We start from the raw sequence: 18020 nt of genomic DNA on the forward strand, positions 1-18020 counted from the left end.
GTGGCAGTATCATGCTCTGTGGAACTGGAGCTTTGCACAAAGTAAATGGAATAATGAAGAAGGAGGATCACCTCCACGTTCTTCAGGAGAACCTAAAACCATCAGCAGAAGGTTGATCTTGGACATAGTTGGATGTTTCAACCAGACAATGAGCCCAAACACACATCAGACGTGGTAAAGAAATGGTTCCAGAAGGTTGGAATGAAGGTTCTAGACTGGTCTCCCCAAAGTCCTGACTTAGACCCATCAAGAACCTGAGGACTGATGAAGAAACAAGTTCAAGTCTGGTGCAGTTCCACTAAATGTGTTGTCTTTTTGTCTCAGATTTGAGTCAGTTAAATTGATAGTATAATGATAGTGCCACCTCCATGCCGGACGGTAGGCATAAAGTCCAGAGGAGTCAACGATAAACCAGAAGATTGAAACCAGAAGAACCAAACTGAGGAGGAAACGGATGAATTTAACCAAATATTAAAATTTGTTGTTTATTTATGATCCAACAGATTTAGTCATATTTCTAGTAGAACGTTCATAAATCTATGAAAGAACCAAAGTTCATGATTGTTTTAGTGACAGAGATTCATGTTTCAATGGTTCCATCATAAATCCAGATTCTAGGAGTCACTGGAGACTCAGACTGAAGATAAACATGGACTTTATAGAAGGATGGAAGCTTTATTTTATGATCGTATCTAATATAAATGGACTGTCAGACTATTAATTAACAGACTTTCATCTAATCAGTCCTGTGAAGGTAAACTCACCTGAAGATGACGGACGTCTTGGTCGTCTTTCACACCTGAAGCAGACTGAGGGATGTTTGCATAGAGGGGAGGTGGTCTCCCTGTTTCTGAAACATTTCCAATCATGCAAATGTCTGTGGGTTTCTGTAAACAGCTGACGTTCTCTGAATCAGTACATTTCCATCCAGTGTTTACCTGAGATCATGTCCAGGGCAGCAGAATGAAGGTCTGTTGGTTAGTCTGAAGAGATGTTTCCTCATCCCAAAACCTCCTCACAGTTTATTTACCCGTCATTTGGGACCCAAAACTAAGTTCTGTAATATTTTGACTGAATTTGGAGAAGTTCATGTTTTCAGTCCTGGAAAGTTTTAGATTTTCACTGTAAAAAAAAAAAAAAAAAAAAAAAAAGCTTGTGAAGCCATTTTAAAGGTTCAGTATCAAAATACAAGCAACATCCATGACATGGTGAGAACAGACAGAACAGTTTTATCAGATCAGAATCACTGAATGGATCATTGGTCAGTGTATATCTATGGATGGATCCATATTTCTACTAAAATTCAGTCTTTGGTACACATTTCTCCAACTGCTGAGGCTCTAACATCAGTAGAATCTGATGGGTTAAAGTTGGACCAGACAAGGTTCCAGTTTTTAGATGTTTAGACTAAATGCTGATGTGGACTCATTGGTAGGAACCAGAACCTGGAGTTCATAGAGGTCTAGATATTCATAGAGGTCTAGATGTTGGTGTCCATAGGGGTCTAGATGTTGGTGTCCATAGGAGTCTAGATGTTGGTGTTCATAGAGGTCTAGATGTTGGTGTTCATAGAAGTCTGCATGTTGTTTATAGAGGTCTAGATGTTAGTGTTCATACAGGTCTACATGTTGGTGTTCATAGAGGTCTACATGTTGGTGTCCATAGAGGTCTACATGTTGGTGTTCATAGAGGTCTACATGTTGGTGTTCATAGAGGTCTACATGTTGGTGTTCATAGAGGTCTACATGTTGGTGTTCATAGAGGTCTACATGTTGGTGTTCTTAGAGGTCTACATGTTGGTGTTCATAGAGGTCTACATGTTGGTATTAGATGAGCAGATGCTTCATGTTGATTGGTGTATGTTTGTGTAAATATGAGTTTAGGTTTGAAGGTTTGACAAATGAACAAACAGGAAGTGTTTCACAACAAACACTGTAGTTTTAATGCTTCATTTTTTACACTTTAATAAAACACGGCAGCACAACACGTTTCAGAATAAAGTCAGTGTGATTCTTCCTGACTGCTCAGAGACCTCAGATAAACATTTAATCCACATTATCATGATAAAAACAGAACGAAGCAGCAGAAACTGACTGAAATGTTTTTTTATTCGTTGTAATCAATTTACTGAAGGTCTTTTAATGAAACAAAGACAGAAAGACTGTGAAAGATAGTTTCAGAACTTCAGAACCTTTGGATTCAGTCTGAACCAGAACCAGCTGCTGTTACTCTGTCTCTCTGGAGGCTCGGCTCTCAGGATGTTGTTGGATTCAGGATCAACAACATGGAAAACCGGATTTGCATGAAGCTAAAAATGTTGAACTTCATTAAAATGAGGTGGATTTCTCCTGGAAGCTTCAGAGTTCAGTGTTTATCTGGTTCAGGTTCAGAACCAGGTCCAGGTCCAGGTTCAGGTTCAGAACCAGGTTTAGGTTTAGGTTCACAATCAGGTTTAGGTTCAGGTTCAGAATCAGGTTTAGGTTCAGGTTCAGAACCAGGTTCAGGTTCAGAATCAGGTTTAGGTTCAGAATCAGGTTTAGGTTCAGAATCAGGTTTAGGTTCAGGTTTAGGTTTAGGTTTAGGTTCAGGTTTAGGTTTAGGTTCAGGTTTAGGTTCAGGTTCAGGTTTAGATTCAGGTTGAAGGTTCAGGTTTAGGTTCAGGCTTAGGTTCAGAATCAGGTTTAGGTTCAAGTTCAGGTTCAGGTTTAGGTTCAGGTTCAGGTTTACGTTCAAGTTTAGGTTTAGGTTCAGGTTCAGGAGAGACAGTGTTTTGCTTTGATACAGAAAATGTCCAAAGTGATTTGAGAAAAGTTTACATCCAGTGAATCAAAACTTTCCAACTGAACCTCAGACTGGAGTCAGGGTAATCAGTGGAGATCAGAACCTGGACCCAGTTTCACCAAGTGGTCTTTACTAGACCTGGGTCCTTGTTCCGACCAGTTTGTAAAGAGTCAGAAACCTGCTGGAACAGTAGAACCTGATAAAAATGAGGAGAAGCAGAACAGCGAGGCCATGAAGGACCGCTCATGGAGGCTTTCATAGAGGAAAAACTCCTGAGTGACACAAAAAAAGAGAAAAATCCACCAACCAGGCGAAACCGTCAGTGGACTCACCTGATTTCACAGGTTTGGTCCTGACTAACTGCTGGAGGAGACAGATGTGTCTCCAGACATAAACTATATTTATTCATCATTTAAGAACCATTTTCCATCTAAAAGCTCCCACTGTGAGAGTCGTTGCCATAGAAATTGGCTGAATTTTGACTTCTAATTGGACGTCAGGTTTACACCCGGACTCAGCTGGAAGCAGAAAGCATCAATCATGAAACCCTGAACCCTCCATCCACCCCGAGCTCCTCCTGGAACTGTATTCATGAACCGATGCTTCATGTGATCTTCAGTTTGGTCAAACGCTGCTTGAAACAAACTCACAGAAACTGTTGGACAACCTTCCTGGAAGTTGCTTTTGCTTCCTGCTTCAAACTGATGTGGATTTCACTCAGAGGTTTTACAGAGATGGATTCAGGAACATTCAGAAAGTAAATCTTATCTTATTTACAGCTGCATGAGAAGAAACAACCTCAGAACTGATCTATGGAGAAATCAGGTGACAGACCTTCAACACCTCCCTGTTCTAGGTACACTCAGAGACGTAAATGAAGACCTGGTTGTGGCTGATGTTCTGCAGAAGCGTCGTGATGATGTCACTGACCAATCAGAGCCCACAGGTGAGGTGGGCGTGGCCTCAGATGCCCATGTAGGTGTTCATCTTCCCCAGGGCGTCGCAGACGGTTGTCAGGTCGCTGCGCAGGTCCTGAACCACGTCCTCGATGCTGCGCGTGTCCTTCAGCAGGTCCACGCTCTGAGTGTACGGGTTGTAGTACACTGAGAACGGACGCTTGATCGTCTTCGCAAACTCCCTGCAGAAGGGGGCGGAGCCACAGAGGGTCACATGACACAGGTAAGGAGAGGAGGCAGGTTCAAGCTTTAACTCAGTGAACTTTTACCTCATCTTCTCTTTGGCCTCCTCGAAGCTCTCGGAGACGAAGTAAACGTCCTGGAAGGTGGTAATGAGACACTCCTGGTTGCAGGTGGTCCTCGGATCGAACATCTTCACGCAGGCCTGATCAGACAGAGCATGCTGGGAAAACAACATCACGTGTCAGTCCAGTCAAAGGGAGCTGCTAGAAGCTAGATATTCCATTTCCACTGTCGAGTTTGTCTTTGTTCTGCTCCATCTTATGTCTTGTTCTATCATGTTCTCAGTATTTTTGGTTCCAACCTGTTGGGCTGTGATGATGTTCTGCAGCTGAAACTTTAAGTTCTGATCGTGAAGAACCTCAACGTTCACAAGATCTCAGTAATTATTTCAACAGTTAGCTAACTAATGTTGACGCTCTGAGAAGAAATGTAGTCAAGAATGTAAAGATAAGCGTTTACCTGAACACCAACCTTTACCCAACCTGAACCCTACTAACCCTACAAACCCTACAAACCTGAACCCTAACCCTACTAACCCTACTAACCTTAACCCTACTAACTTTACTAACCCTAACCCATAGACAGACCTCAGACTAGCAGAGAGCTCTCCACTGTTATGTTACTGTCTGTGTGTGTGTGTGTGTGTGTGTGTGTGTGTGTGTGTGTGTGTGTGTGTCTGTGTCTGTGTGTATTTGTGTGTTACTCTGAGTTCTCCAATAGACGACAGTAATCCGGCTCCATAAGCTCTCAGCTGTCCATCCTGTTTGCAGAGTCCAAACTCGATGGTGAAGAAATAACACTGAAACACAAACACACAAACACAAACACAAACACACAAATACAAAAACACAAGCGTTGCTTCAGTTTAATTCTGACTTCTGCATGAAACTGATCTGATCCATTTGATTGATGACCAAGAATCTGAAACACTTCCTCTCCAGTTTAAAGGTCAGTAAACTGTAAAAAAAAATAAAAAAAAATTGAATGTGATAAAAACATCTTCAAAAGTATGTTAAAAAAAACAGAAATATGATGCAAAACAACCACAAAATGACCAAAGAATGAGAATCTACCAAAATGTTCAGCAAAACCACAAAAAAGGACGTAAAAACTATTACAAAAATTAACTGTAACACTAAAAGACATAAAACTAAAACAACATGCTGAAAAAAGATGACAAAAAGAGGAAAACATCTGAACTGGACGTAAAACTGACCGTGGCCAGTTTCTGCACATCTTCATCAGAAGCTCCCAGTGAAGCCAGTCCGATCTCCTGGGAGAACTGGGCGAACTTTGGATCAGCCAGCAGAGGAACGTGACCCAGCAGCTCATGGCAGGTATCCCTGAGAACCAATCATCAATCAGTATCCCTGAGAACCAATCATCAATCAGTATCCCTGAGAACCAATCATCAGTCAGTATCCCTAAGAACCAATCATCAGTCAGTATCTCTAACAGAACCAATCACCAGTCAGTATCCCTGAGAACCAATCATGAATCAGTATCCCTGAGAACCAATCATGAATCAGTATCCCTGAGAACCAATCATCAGTCAGTATCTCTAACAGAACCAATCACCAGTCAGTATCCCTGAGAACCAATCATCAGTCAGTATCCCAGAGGACCAATCATCAGTCAGTATCCCTGAGAACCAATCATAAGTCAGTATCTCTAACAGAACCAATCACCATGCTGTGAGGTCCTGGTACTCACGGTTCTGGGGTGTACAGCGGGTCGGTGCTGTGGCGGACGTACTGGGTGCAGTTAAAGACTCTGAAGGCCAAACCAGCCAGGAAGTCTCTGGGGGACAGATATCCAGCTACCGGACGGACGGTGAAACCAGAACGCTCTGAAACACACACACTGACTATTAAGCAGAGTTCTGCAGATACAGAAGCAGGTTCTGGCTGGGTTCCTGTGGTCCACACCTCTGAGGAACATGGAGACATCCTCCAGCTGGGGGATGTTGTCCTCTCGGTATCCACAATGTTTGGTGAGCAGCGGTAGGTTCTTCAGGTACTCTCTGCAGGCGTGAGTCGGGTACAGTTTGGTGAGTTCTCTGAACACCACGGCCCACGTCCTCACCTCCTCCGGGGTGTAGTCGATCCGAGGAATGGGCTGTCCACTGGAGGGACACGGGTCAGAACCAGACTTTCATAGAACCATCAACAGATCAATGATGGACCAGATACTCACAACTAGCAGTTCATGGCCACCTCCACAAAGTTTTTAGATGTTTAGATTAAATGTTGATGTGGACTCATTGGTAGGAACCAGAACCTGGAGTTCATAGAGGTCTAGATGTTCATAGAGGTCTAGGTGTTCATAGACTTCTAGATGTTCATGGAGGTCTAGATGTTAATGGAAGTCTAGATGTTCATGGAAGTCTAGATGTTCATGGAAGTCTAGATGTTCATAGAGGTCTAGATGTTGGAGGTAGATAAGCAGAGTTACAAGATGCTTCATGTTGATTTGTGTGTGTTTGTGTAAATATACACACGTGGACAAAATAGTTGGTACCCCTCAGTTAATGAAAGAAAAACTCACAATGGTCACAGAAATAATTTGAATCTGACAATGTAATAATAAATAAAAATTCTATGAAAATTAACCAATTTAAATCAGACATTATTTAAAAAAAATAAACTCATGAAACAGGCCTGGACAAAAATGATGGTACCCCTAGAAAAGACTGAAAATAATGTGACCATAGGGACATGTTCAATCAAGGTGTGTCCTCTAATTAGCATCACAGGTGTCTACAAACTTGTAATCAGTCAGTCAGCCTATTTATAGGGTTACAGTAGTCACTGTGCTGTTTGGTGACATGGTGTGTACCACACTAAACATGGACCAGAGGAAGCCAAGGAGAGAGTTGTTCAGGAGATTAGAAAGAAAATTATAGACCAGCATGTTAAAGGTAAAGGCTAGAAGACCATCTCCAAGCAGCTTGATGTTCCTGTGACTACAGTTGTACATATTATTCAGAAATTTAAGATCCATGGGACTGTAGCCAACCTCCCTGGATGTGGCTGCAGGAGGAAAACTGATGACAAATGGAAGAGACCGATAATACAAATGGAAACAAAAGAGCCCAGAACAACCTCTAAAGACATTAAAGGTGAACTCCAAGGTCAAGCTACATCAGTGTCAGATCGCACCATCCGTCATTGTTTGAGACAAAGTGGACTTCATGGGAGACGACCAAGGAGGACACCATTGTTGAAAACAAATCATAAAAAAGCCAGATGGGAATTTGCCAAACTGCATGTTGACAAGCCACAAAGCTTCTGGGAGAATGTCCTATGGACAGATGAGACAAAACTGGAACTTTTTGGCACATCAGCTCTATGTTCACAGATGCAGAAATGAAGCATATGAAGAAAAGAACACTGTCCCTACTGTGGAACATGGAGGAGGTTCTGTTATGTTCTGGGACTGCTTTGCTGCATCTGGTACAGGGTGTCTGGAATCTGTGCAGGTACAATGAAATCTCATGACTATCAAGGTATTCTAGACAGAAATGTGCTGCCCAGTGTCAGAAAGCTTGGTCTCAGTCGCAGGTCATGGGTCTTGCAACAGGATAATGAGCCAAAACACACAACTAAAAACAGCCAAGAATGGCTAAGAGGAAAACATTGGACTATTCTGAAGTGGCCTCTATGAGCCCTGATCTAAATCCTATTGAACATCTGTGGAAGGAGCTGAAACATGGTGTCTGGAGAAGGAACCTTCAAACCTGAGACAACTGGAGCAGTCTGCTGATGAGGAGTGGACCAGAATACCTGCTGAGAGGTGCAGAAGTCTCACTGACAGTTACACAAATGGTTTGATTGCAGTGATTGCCTCAAAAGGTTGTGCAACAAAATATTAAATTAAGGGTACCATCATTTTTGTCCAGGCCTGTTTCATAGGTTTATTTTTTTCAAATAATTCTGTTGAACTATGGTTGAAAAGCAATGTCTGATTTTCATTGGTTAATTTTCATAGAATTTTTATTTATTATTACTTTTGTCAGATTCAAGTTATTTCTGTGACCATTGTGGGTTTTTCTTTCATTAACCGAGGGGGACCAACAATTTTGTCCACGTGTGTAAATTCATGCCAAACAGAGAATGATGAACCAGATCCTCACAACTTGTAGTTCATGGCCACCTCCACGAAGTACTTCCTGCGCTGACGGTAAACGTTGTCCTTGAAGCCCTGAGGAGAAGAAATTCGTGTATTCCTTCCCTCCTCACACATATAAACTCTGTATGTTTCATACGACAGACTTGGACTGAAATCGGGAAATGTTTCGGAGGTGATTTAAACTCACAGGATGATCAGCGTCCAGCTCAGAACCATACATCAGAACCCTGTGAGAACATTGGTCCAACTCAGAGATCTTCATGGGGAACCAGGGAACTTCTTCTCCATCTGAACACAAGGACCCACAACTTCTAACACCAGCAGGTTGTTCTCAGTTTTACTCTGAATCATGTTTAAACTACAGAAAACTGGTTGTTGCAGAACTAATGTTTGTTTTTAACACAAACCGGTTCTAGTTTTATATGAAATGAAAAACCTCCGATTATTGCTGCATGTCTGAGACAACAAGAAGAGAAATACTAATTTAATGAAACTGAATTAAAGCAAAGAAAAAGAACACAAAGGAAATTCAGGTAAAGACGTTTGGGTTGAAGATGTCTTTTTAAAAACTAGTAAAACACCTTTAACCTGACTGTGAGGTCAGAGTTTCTGGTGAAAGATGATTGGTTGATACCTGGTCACACACTCAGCCTCATTCTGGTCACCTGAAAGGATTCAGTGGCATCTAGTGGACAGTTTGCACACCTACAGTCCTAAACTCAGCACGTTAGAGAACCTCTGGTCTCCACTAAAACATGACTAATGGGTTCTCTGGAGAACTCTTGCCTTTGACTGATTTTATTTTCTTTGTTTTTCATTTATATCTGTGGCTTTGTTATATCTGTGGAATGCATTTCATTTTACATTTAGTTTGTATGAAAAGTATATAAAATATAAACTGTGTTCCTACCTGTACAGGTGTGTATAAGGTGTGTGTTCGTACCTGTACAGGTGTATAAAAGTTGTGTGTTCGTACCTGTACAGGTGTGCATAAGTTGTGTGTTCGTACCTGTACAGGTGTATATAAGTTGTGTGTTCGTACCTGTACAGGTGTATATAAGGTGTGTGTTCGTACCTGTACAGGTGTATGTAAGTTGTGTGTTCGTACCTGTACAGGTGTGCATAAGTTGTGTGTTCGTACCTGTACAGGTGTATATAAGGTGTGTGTTCGTACCTGTACAGGTGTATATAAGGTGTGTGTTCGTACCTGTACAGGTGTATATAAGGTGTGTGTTCGTACCTGCCTCAGCAGCCCAGACGTGTTCAGGTGTGTTGAAGGACACGATGTTGACGTGGTCTTTGAGGTTCTCCAGCAGCTCGTTGAACTCCTTCTTGCTGCAGCTACAGTCTGCAAAGATTTCCACCTCATTAGGAACCCGCCTCGACATGCGAGACTCGATGTGGTTCAGGTTCACCCTCTTCTCCTGGAGAAAACAAGAAGAACATTCTGTGATGTATGAGGAGCAGAATGGAGCGGTTCCGCAGGTGGATGTAGGGGTGGTTTCTAATGTAGCTCTGGTTCTGGTTCTGGTCCTGGTTCTGGGTGTTTTCTGAGAAAGTACAGCAACACTATGTTTTTGACCGTCTTCTGCGGGTTTTCCAAGATGGCGCCGGTGTGTTTGGCCGCTCGTCTGTCGCTCTCCGTTTGGTTGGTGTTTGTTGTGTTTCTGGTCCTTGGCACTCGACGGGATAAGTCTCTGCTGACATATGATCAACAAACTTTGTTGGAACTGCGACATAAAGTCGGATTTGTGATTGATTTTAATAATGGTGGCCACAAAACTTTGCCCCCGCCTTTACGGGGAATCCCGGCTTACCTGCTCCGGACACCGAACCTACCTCCTCCACGGAAGCGTCCCCGCCGCTGCGGTAAACGCAGCGGCCTGCGGGTGAGGCTCAAGGCCTACCTGGCGACCACGTCCTCAGCGTCGTTCTCGTCCTGGACAAGACGAGGCACGTTGTTTTCCTTTAGCGTGCTCCAGCACTTCCTGGACCCTGTCGCCTCCTGCCTGGTGCCCGTCGCCCGTCGCCTGCCTGGATGAGAGATCGCTGCCACTTCGCCCCTGCTCTCCTCGGCTTTGCCAGCGCGGATTAAACCTCTGGAACCTGGCGACACTGCAGCGAGGCGCCCGAATCCCCGACCCATGTATTGGGCAGTCAGTTTTAACTGTCATTAATAGCTGTCTGTCCACTGGCGTGGTCCCCCACTAGTTTTAAACACGCTGTAGTCCAACCACTGCTTAAGAAACCTGGCCTTGACACCACAGTTTGATCTAACTTGAGACCAATCTCCAAGCTGCCCTTTCTTTCCAAAATTTTAGAGAAAGTTGTTCATGCCCAGTTGAAGTCCTTTTTAGATGAGCACAACGTACTGGAGGTTTTTCAGTCTAGTTTTAAGACTCTGCATAGCACGGAGTCAGCACTGTTACGGGTTTTTAATGATGTTCTCCTGGCAAACGACTCTGGGGATTATGTGGTTCTTGTTCTTCTGGATTTAACTGCTGCATTTGACACAGTGGACCACAAGATTTTAATATCTCGTTTGCTCCGTTGTCTGTTGGGGTCCCGCAGGGTTCAGTTTTAGGGCCTCTCCTTTTTTCCTTATACCTACTTCCTATGGGATCCATCCTCAGGAAGCATGGCATTGCCTTCCATTTTTATGCGGATGACACACAAATTTATGTGCCGTTGAAAAAGAAAGCCTCTCAATCAGTCACATCGCTTCTGTCCTGTCTTAATGACATTAAAGCCTGGATGGCTTTCAATTTTTTTCCGTTTTAACGAAAAGAAAACTGAGATAATGGTGTTCGGTCCCAGTGGCCCTTGTGAGTCTCCCCCTTTTGACTTGGGCCCCCTGGCTCACTATGTTAAGCCAGTGGTTTCCAACCTGGGTTTTAAAATGGACTCTGATTTTAAATTTGACCATCAAATCAGTGTCGTAGTGAAGGCTAGCTTCTTTCAACTGCGACAGTTAGCCAAGGTGAAGCCCTTTCTAACACCAGAGCACTTTGAAATGGTGATCCACGCTTTTATCACAACCAGGTTGGACTATTGTAATGCACTATACCTTGGAGCTAGCCAGTCTGCCCTAGCGCGTCTCCAGTTGGCTCAAAATGCTGCTGCCCGTCTTTTAACCAGCACTCGAAAATATGAGCACATTACGCCTGTTTTAGCTTCCCTCCATTGGCTCCCCGTGCGCTTTAGGGTTGCTTTGAAGGTTCTTTTATTTGTTTTTAAAGCCTTAAATGGTCTGGCCCCTCCCTACCTCTCTGAGCTGCTCCATCCTCATGCCCCCTCACGAACCCTCAGATCAGCTGTTCAGCTACTTCTGGAGGTTCCAAGGTCTAAGCAGAAGCTCAGAGGAGATAGAGTCTTCTCTGTTGCTGCTCCTAGATTGTGGAATAATCTCCCCATGCACATCAGAGAGGCTCTCTCACTGTCGGTTTTTAGAACGTATTCTTAAAACTTATTTTTTTCACTGGCTTTTAACACAGCATGAGACTCTGCTTCTGTTTTATTGTGCTGCTGTCTTAATATGTGTATGTTTTATTTATATTTTATTTATTGTTTTAATGTTTTAATTCATTGTTTATTGTACAGCACTTTGTTTCAGCGGCTGCTGTTTAAAGCACTTTATAAATAAAGTCGAGTTGAGTTGAGTTGAGTTGACCTGGAACACTCTGAGGGCCTTCACCAGACAGCCGACCTCGTTCTTCAGAGAGAACACCACCACTGTTTTCCCAGAATCCTCCGCTCCCTCTTTGTCCGGCTTCTCATTGATGGGACAGAAGGACGGACGCCTCGACTGACAATGACAACAGAAAACATCATCAACAACAACAACATAAAGACAACAACAACAACAACATAAAAACATCAACTCATATCATTGATTCGCGGTGAAAATAATAACTAGTTGAAACTAAAACTACAGTAAAACACAGATTTTTCTGCTTTGAGTACTTTAATACTTTCAGTACATTTTCCTGATAATTCTGACGCTTTTACAGTCCGGTTTTGTCACTTTTACTTAAAATCTGTGTGTTAGTGTGAAATGTTTTCATGTTTTTCATTGGATATTACATGTAGCTTCAGTTTGTTGTTTTCTGTCCATGTGCCTTTGTTTACTGTTTACTGAATGAATAATCAACGATGCAGCTTTGTTTATGTGTCTGATAGAAGAACTTCATAAAAGCTGCTGAACATCAGCTGCTGCTCTTATCTGATGCAGCCGCTGGTAAATTTCCTCTGAGCTGCTGGTCAAATATACAGCTGATATTCAGAAAACATTCAGACAACATTCAGAAAACATTCAGACAACATTCAGAAAACATTCAGACAACATTCCGATAACATTCAGGCAACATTCAGATAACTTTCACACAACATTCAGATAACATTCAGACAACATTCAGGTAACATTCAGGCAACATTGAGATAACTTTCACACAACATTCAGTTAACATTCAGACAACATTCAGATAACATTCAAACAACATTCAGATAATATTCAGATAGCATTCAGGCAACATTCAGATAATATTCAGGCAACATTCAGATAACATTCAGGCAACATTTAGACAACATTCAGATAACATTCAGGCAACATTTAGATAACATTCAGGCAACATTCAGATAACATTCAGGCAAAATTTAGACAACATTCAGATAACATTCAGATAACATTCAGACAACATTCAGACAACATTCAGATAACATTCAGATAACATTCAGGCAACATTCAGACAACATTCGGATAACATTCAGTGTGCAGCAGCTTCTTTGACAGCAGCAGATGTTCCCTTGAAGCTGCTGATGGAAATGAACAGCTGCATTATTACAATACTGCATTACCACATTACTACTAAGTCATTGTATTTGGCCCCAAACATCTTAGAGAATTGCTTTCAAAGCATATAGTTACTCTGGATGACATTACATTGGCCTCCAGTACTACTGTGAGGAACCTCGGCGTTATCTTTGACCAGGACATGTCCTTTAACTCGCACATAAAACAAATCTGTAGGACTTCCTTTTTCCACCTGAGAAATATTGTGAAAATCAGGAACATCCTGTCTCAGAGTGATGCAGAAAAACTAGTCCATGCATTTGTTACTTCTAGGCTTGACTACTGTAATTCCTTATTATCACGTTGTCCCAATAGCTCTCTGAAATATCTACAGCTGATCCAAAACGCTGCAGCCAGAGTACTGACGGGAGTTAGCAAGAGAGATCATATTTCTCCTATATTGGATTCTCTTCATTGGCTTCCTGTTAAATCTAGAATAGAATTCAAAATCCTTCTTCTGACATATAAAGCTCTTAACAACCAATCTCCATCATATCTTAAAGACCTGATAGTACCATATTATCCTAGCAGAACTCTTCGCTCTCAAACTGCAGGCTTACTTGTTGTTCCTAGAATCTCTAAAAGTAGAATGGGAGGCAGAGCCTTCAGTTATCAGGCACCTCTCCTGTGGAACCAGCTCCCAGTTTGGGTTCGGGAGGCGGACACCCTCTCTATTTTTAAGACCAGGCTTAAAACCTTCCTTTTCGACAAAGCTTATAGTTAGGGCTGACTGGGGGACCCTGACGGGGTATGCTGGTGTTTTCATTTGCACAACTGACTTCCCCTCTTGACGTCCCTTTAGTTTGCCCCTAGTTATGCTGCTATAGGCCTAGGCTGCTGGGGAACCTCTCTTGATGCACTGAGCCCTTCTCTAACTACCTATGTATTTACTATATATACCATTATTGCATTACATTCACTCTGTTTCTTTCTGTGTCCTTTCTCCGAGTGTCCCTGGTCCCAGAGCTGGATGCTGGATGCTTCAGATGTGTGGCTGTGTTTTATGGTCCTTGTGTCCCACCCCCCCACCTCTCTATCTCTACCCCTCTATCTGTATCCCTCTATCTCTACCTCTCTACCTATACCCCTCTACTTCTATCCCTCTATCTCTACCTTTCTACCTCTTCTGTCCCTCTCAACCCGCCCGGCCAGCAGGCAGATGGGTCCCCCCACATTAGAGCCGGGTTCTGCTCGAGGTTTTTTTCCCTGTTAAAAGGGTGTTTTCCTTGCCACTGTCGCCTTTTGGCTTGCTCTGGGGGTCAGGCATATGGGTTCTGTAAAGCGTCTCGAGACAATTTGACTGTAATTGGCGCTATATAAATAAAATTGAATTGAATTGAATTGAACTACATTACTGCATTACTGTATTGCTGCATTCTTACATTACTGTATTACTGTATTATTGCATTACTGCATAACTGCATTACTGCATTATCACATAACAACATTACTGCATGACTACATTACATTACTGCATTAGTGCATTATTACATTACTACATTGCTGCATTATTGCATTACTACATGATTGCATTACTACATTACTACGTCATTGCATTACTACATTATTGTATTATTACATTACTACATTACTGTATTACTACATGACTACATTACTGCATTACTACATTACTACATTACTGTATTGCTACATGACTGCATTACTACAGTACTATATTATTGCATTGCTACATTACTATATTACATCATCACTGCATTACTACACTATTGCATTACTACATTATTGCACTACTACATTACTGCATTATCGCATTACTATATTACTACATTGCTACAGTACTGTATTACTACATTACTACATTACTGCATTATTGCATTATTACATTACTATATTACTGCATCACTACAATACTGCATTACTACATTACTACGTTATTACATTATTATATAACTGCATCACTACATTACTACATTACTGCATTACTACATTACTACATTACTGTCCTACTACATTACCGCATTACTACATTGCTGCATTATTACATTACTACATTACTGCATTACAGCATTAATACATTACTGCATTACTGCATAACTACATTACTACATTTCTACATTACTGCATTACTAAGTTATTACATTATTATATAACTGCATCACTACATTACTGCATTACTACATTACTACATTACTGTATTACTACATTACTGCATTACTACATTGCTGCATTAATACATTACTGCATTACTGCATAACTACATTACTACATTATTGCATTACTAAATTATTACATTACTACATTACTGCATTAGTGCATTACTACATTGCTGCATTACTGCATCACTGTATTACTACATTATTACATTATTGCATTACTGCATTACTACATTATTACATTATTGCATTACTACATTATTTCATTATTACTGCATTACTGCGTTACTACATTACTGTATTATTACATTATTGCATTAATGCATTACTACATTACTGTATTACTACATTACCACATTATTACATTACTACATTACTGCATTAGTACATTACTGCATCACTGCATTAGTATATTACTACATTACTGTATTATTACATTACTACATTACTGCATTACTACATAAGTGCATCACTATATTACTGCAATATTGCATTACTACATTACTGCATTACTACATTAATGCATTACCACGTTACTATATTATTGCATTACTAAATTCTTGCATTACTACATTAGTGTATTACTGCATTACTACATTACTGCATCACTGTATTACTACATTATTACATTAATGCATTTCTACATTACTACATTATACATTATTACACTACTGCATTATTGCATTACTACATTACTACATTACTGCATTACTGCATTATTACATTACTGCATTATTACATTACTACATTATTACATTGCTACATTACTGCATCACGGCATTCCGCATTACTACAATATTGCATTACTACATTACTACATTACTGCATTACTATATTACTGCATTACTGCATCACTGCATTACTACATTATTACATTAATGCATTACTACATTACTACATTACTACAGTATTGCATTACTAAATGATTACATTGATGCATTACGGCATTACTACATTATTACATTACTGCATTACTACATTACTTCATTACTTCATTGCTGCATTACTGCATTTCTACATTACTACATTACTACATTACTGAATTACTACATTTCTACATTACTACATTACTGCATTATTACATTACTGCATTCCAACATTACTGCATTACTACAGTATTGCATTACTACATCATTACATTAATGCATTACAACATTACTACATTATTACATTACTGCATTACTACATTACTGCATCACTATATTTATATATTATATTATATTATATTATATTATATTATATTATATTATATTATATTATATTATATTATATTATATTATATTATATTATATTATATTATATTATATTATATTATATTATAGTATATTATAGTATATTATGGGCTGCACAGTGGCGTAGTGGTTAGCACTTTCGCCTTGCAGCAAGAAGATCCCTGGTTCGCGTCCCGGCTTTCCCGGGATCTTTCTGCATGGAGTTTGCATGTTCTCCCTGTGCATGCGTGGGTTTTCTCCGGGTACTCCGGCTTCCTCCCACAGTCCAAAAATATGCTGAGGTTAATTGATCATTCTAAATTGCCCGTAGGTGTGAATGTGAGAGTGATTGTTTGTCTATATATGTAGCCCTGTGACAGACTGGTGACCTGTCTAGGGTGTCCCCTGCCTTCGCCCGAGTCAGCTGGGATAGACTCCAGCCCCCCCGCGACCCTAGTGAGGATTAAGCGGTGTATAGATAATGGATGGATGGATATTATATTATATTATATTATATTATATATAAGACAGTATATTATATTAGGCTGTATTATATTAGATTCTATATTAGACAGTATATTATATTAGATTCTATATTAGACTGTATGTTATATTAGATTCTATATTAGACAGTATATTATATTAGATTCTATATTAAACAGTATATTAGATTCTATATTAGACTGTATATTATATAAGATTCTATATTAGACAGTATATTATATTCGATTCTATATTAAACAGTATATTATATTTGATTCTATATTAAACAGTATATTATATTTGATTCTATATGAAACTGTATATTATATTAGACTGTATATTATATCAGACAGTACATTTGACAGTATATTATATTGGATATTATATTAAACAGTATGTTATATCAGACTCATGTTTAACTTTAGGACCACTGATGCATTAAAGCTGCAGCTGAATGATTAATTTATCATTTTCTCCTGATGATCAACTAATCTGATTTTTATTTTTAGTCTAATTCATCTGAATCTGAAACAGCAGAAAATCAGAAAAAGCTCAGCTGCAGTTCTACTCAGATATATAAATACAGTACTTAGTTACAGTGAAAGTATTTGAGTACTTATGTGTTGCTCTGATGGTGAAATCCACAGAACCAGAGGGGAGTTAGTGAGGAACAGGAGGATGAAGAGGTTCTGACCATCTGTCCTCTGGTGTGTCTCTGCTGCTGATGCTGGTTCTGGTTCTGCTGATCGAACATGGCCGAGTCCAGCGACAGCCCCCTCCTGGACCAGTACTTGCTGGAGAACATCATCATGGCCGGCTGCATCTTCGGTACCGGCTCCGGGTCGTCCTTCATCACGTGGGCCGAGGCCATGGGGAACCAGTGGGTGTAGGAGTACCAGGGCTCCAGCCTGCCGGTTCTGGTGCTGCTGCTGCTGGGACTGAAGGGAAAAGCTGGTTCTGGTTCTGGTTCTGTTGAAGGTAACAGCTGGTTCTGGTTCTAGTGCTGCTGAAGGTAACAACTGGTTCTGGTGCTACTGCTGAAGATGTTCTGAGAGTCGACCCGCCTCCAGATAAATAGTGCTGAAGGCTGAAGCTCCGCCCACACTCTGACTGACAGACAACCAACTTACTGAAATAACAATCGAGGTTCCCTGGCTCTTTAAAGCTCTATCAGCAGCTGAAGAACCTCTTTGTTTGGATCATGGTTCTCCCTTATGTGGTTCTTTAAAGGTTCTTCATGTTTATTCTTTGG

At 40.7% G+C, this 18020-nt stretch overlaps 1 protein-coding gene across 2 annotated transcripts; it reads right to left on the reverse strand.

The window, feature by feature from the left end:
* Window positions 1-1916: 1916 nt before the first annotated feature.
* Window positions 1917-17811, reverse strand: tph2 (tryptophan hydroxylase 2 (tryptophan 5-monooxygenase)). Of its 2 annotated transcripts, XM_023284960.3 has the most exons (11): window positions 17463-17811; window positions 11782-11916; window positions 9352-9535; window positions 8299-8399; window positions 8116-8183; window positions 5909-6105; window positions 5694-5829; window positions 5197-5323; window positions 4684-4779; window positions 4007-4140; window positions 1917-3919 (listed from the first exon to the last, which is right to left on the reverse strand). In XM_023284960.3, the coding sequence occupies exons 1-11, from the start codon at window positions 17637-17639 to the stop codon at window positions 3745-3747; spliced, it is 1530 nt and encodes a 509-aa protein (XP_023140728.1). In that variant the 5' UTR covers window positions 17640-17811; the 3' UTR covers window positions 1917-3744. The 2 variants fall into 2 exon arrangements, with proteins under 2 accessions (XP_023140728.1, XP_035810860.1); XM_035954967.2 differs by lacking the exon at window positions 17463-17811 and having other exon boundaries at window positions 9352-11916.
* Between the last annotated feature and the right edge of the window lie 209 nt (window positions 17812-18020).

Source organism: Amphiprion ocellaris, chromosome 3, assembly GCF_022539595.1.
Source record: "Amphiprion ocellaris isolate individual 3 ecotype Okinawa chromosome 3, ASM2253959v1, whole genome shotgun sequence".
In the NCBI taxonomy this organism is placed as follows: Eukaryota; Metazoa; Chordata; class Actinopteri; family Pomacentridae; genus Amphiprion; species Amphiprion ocellaris.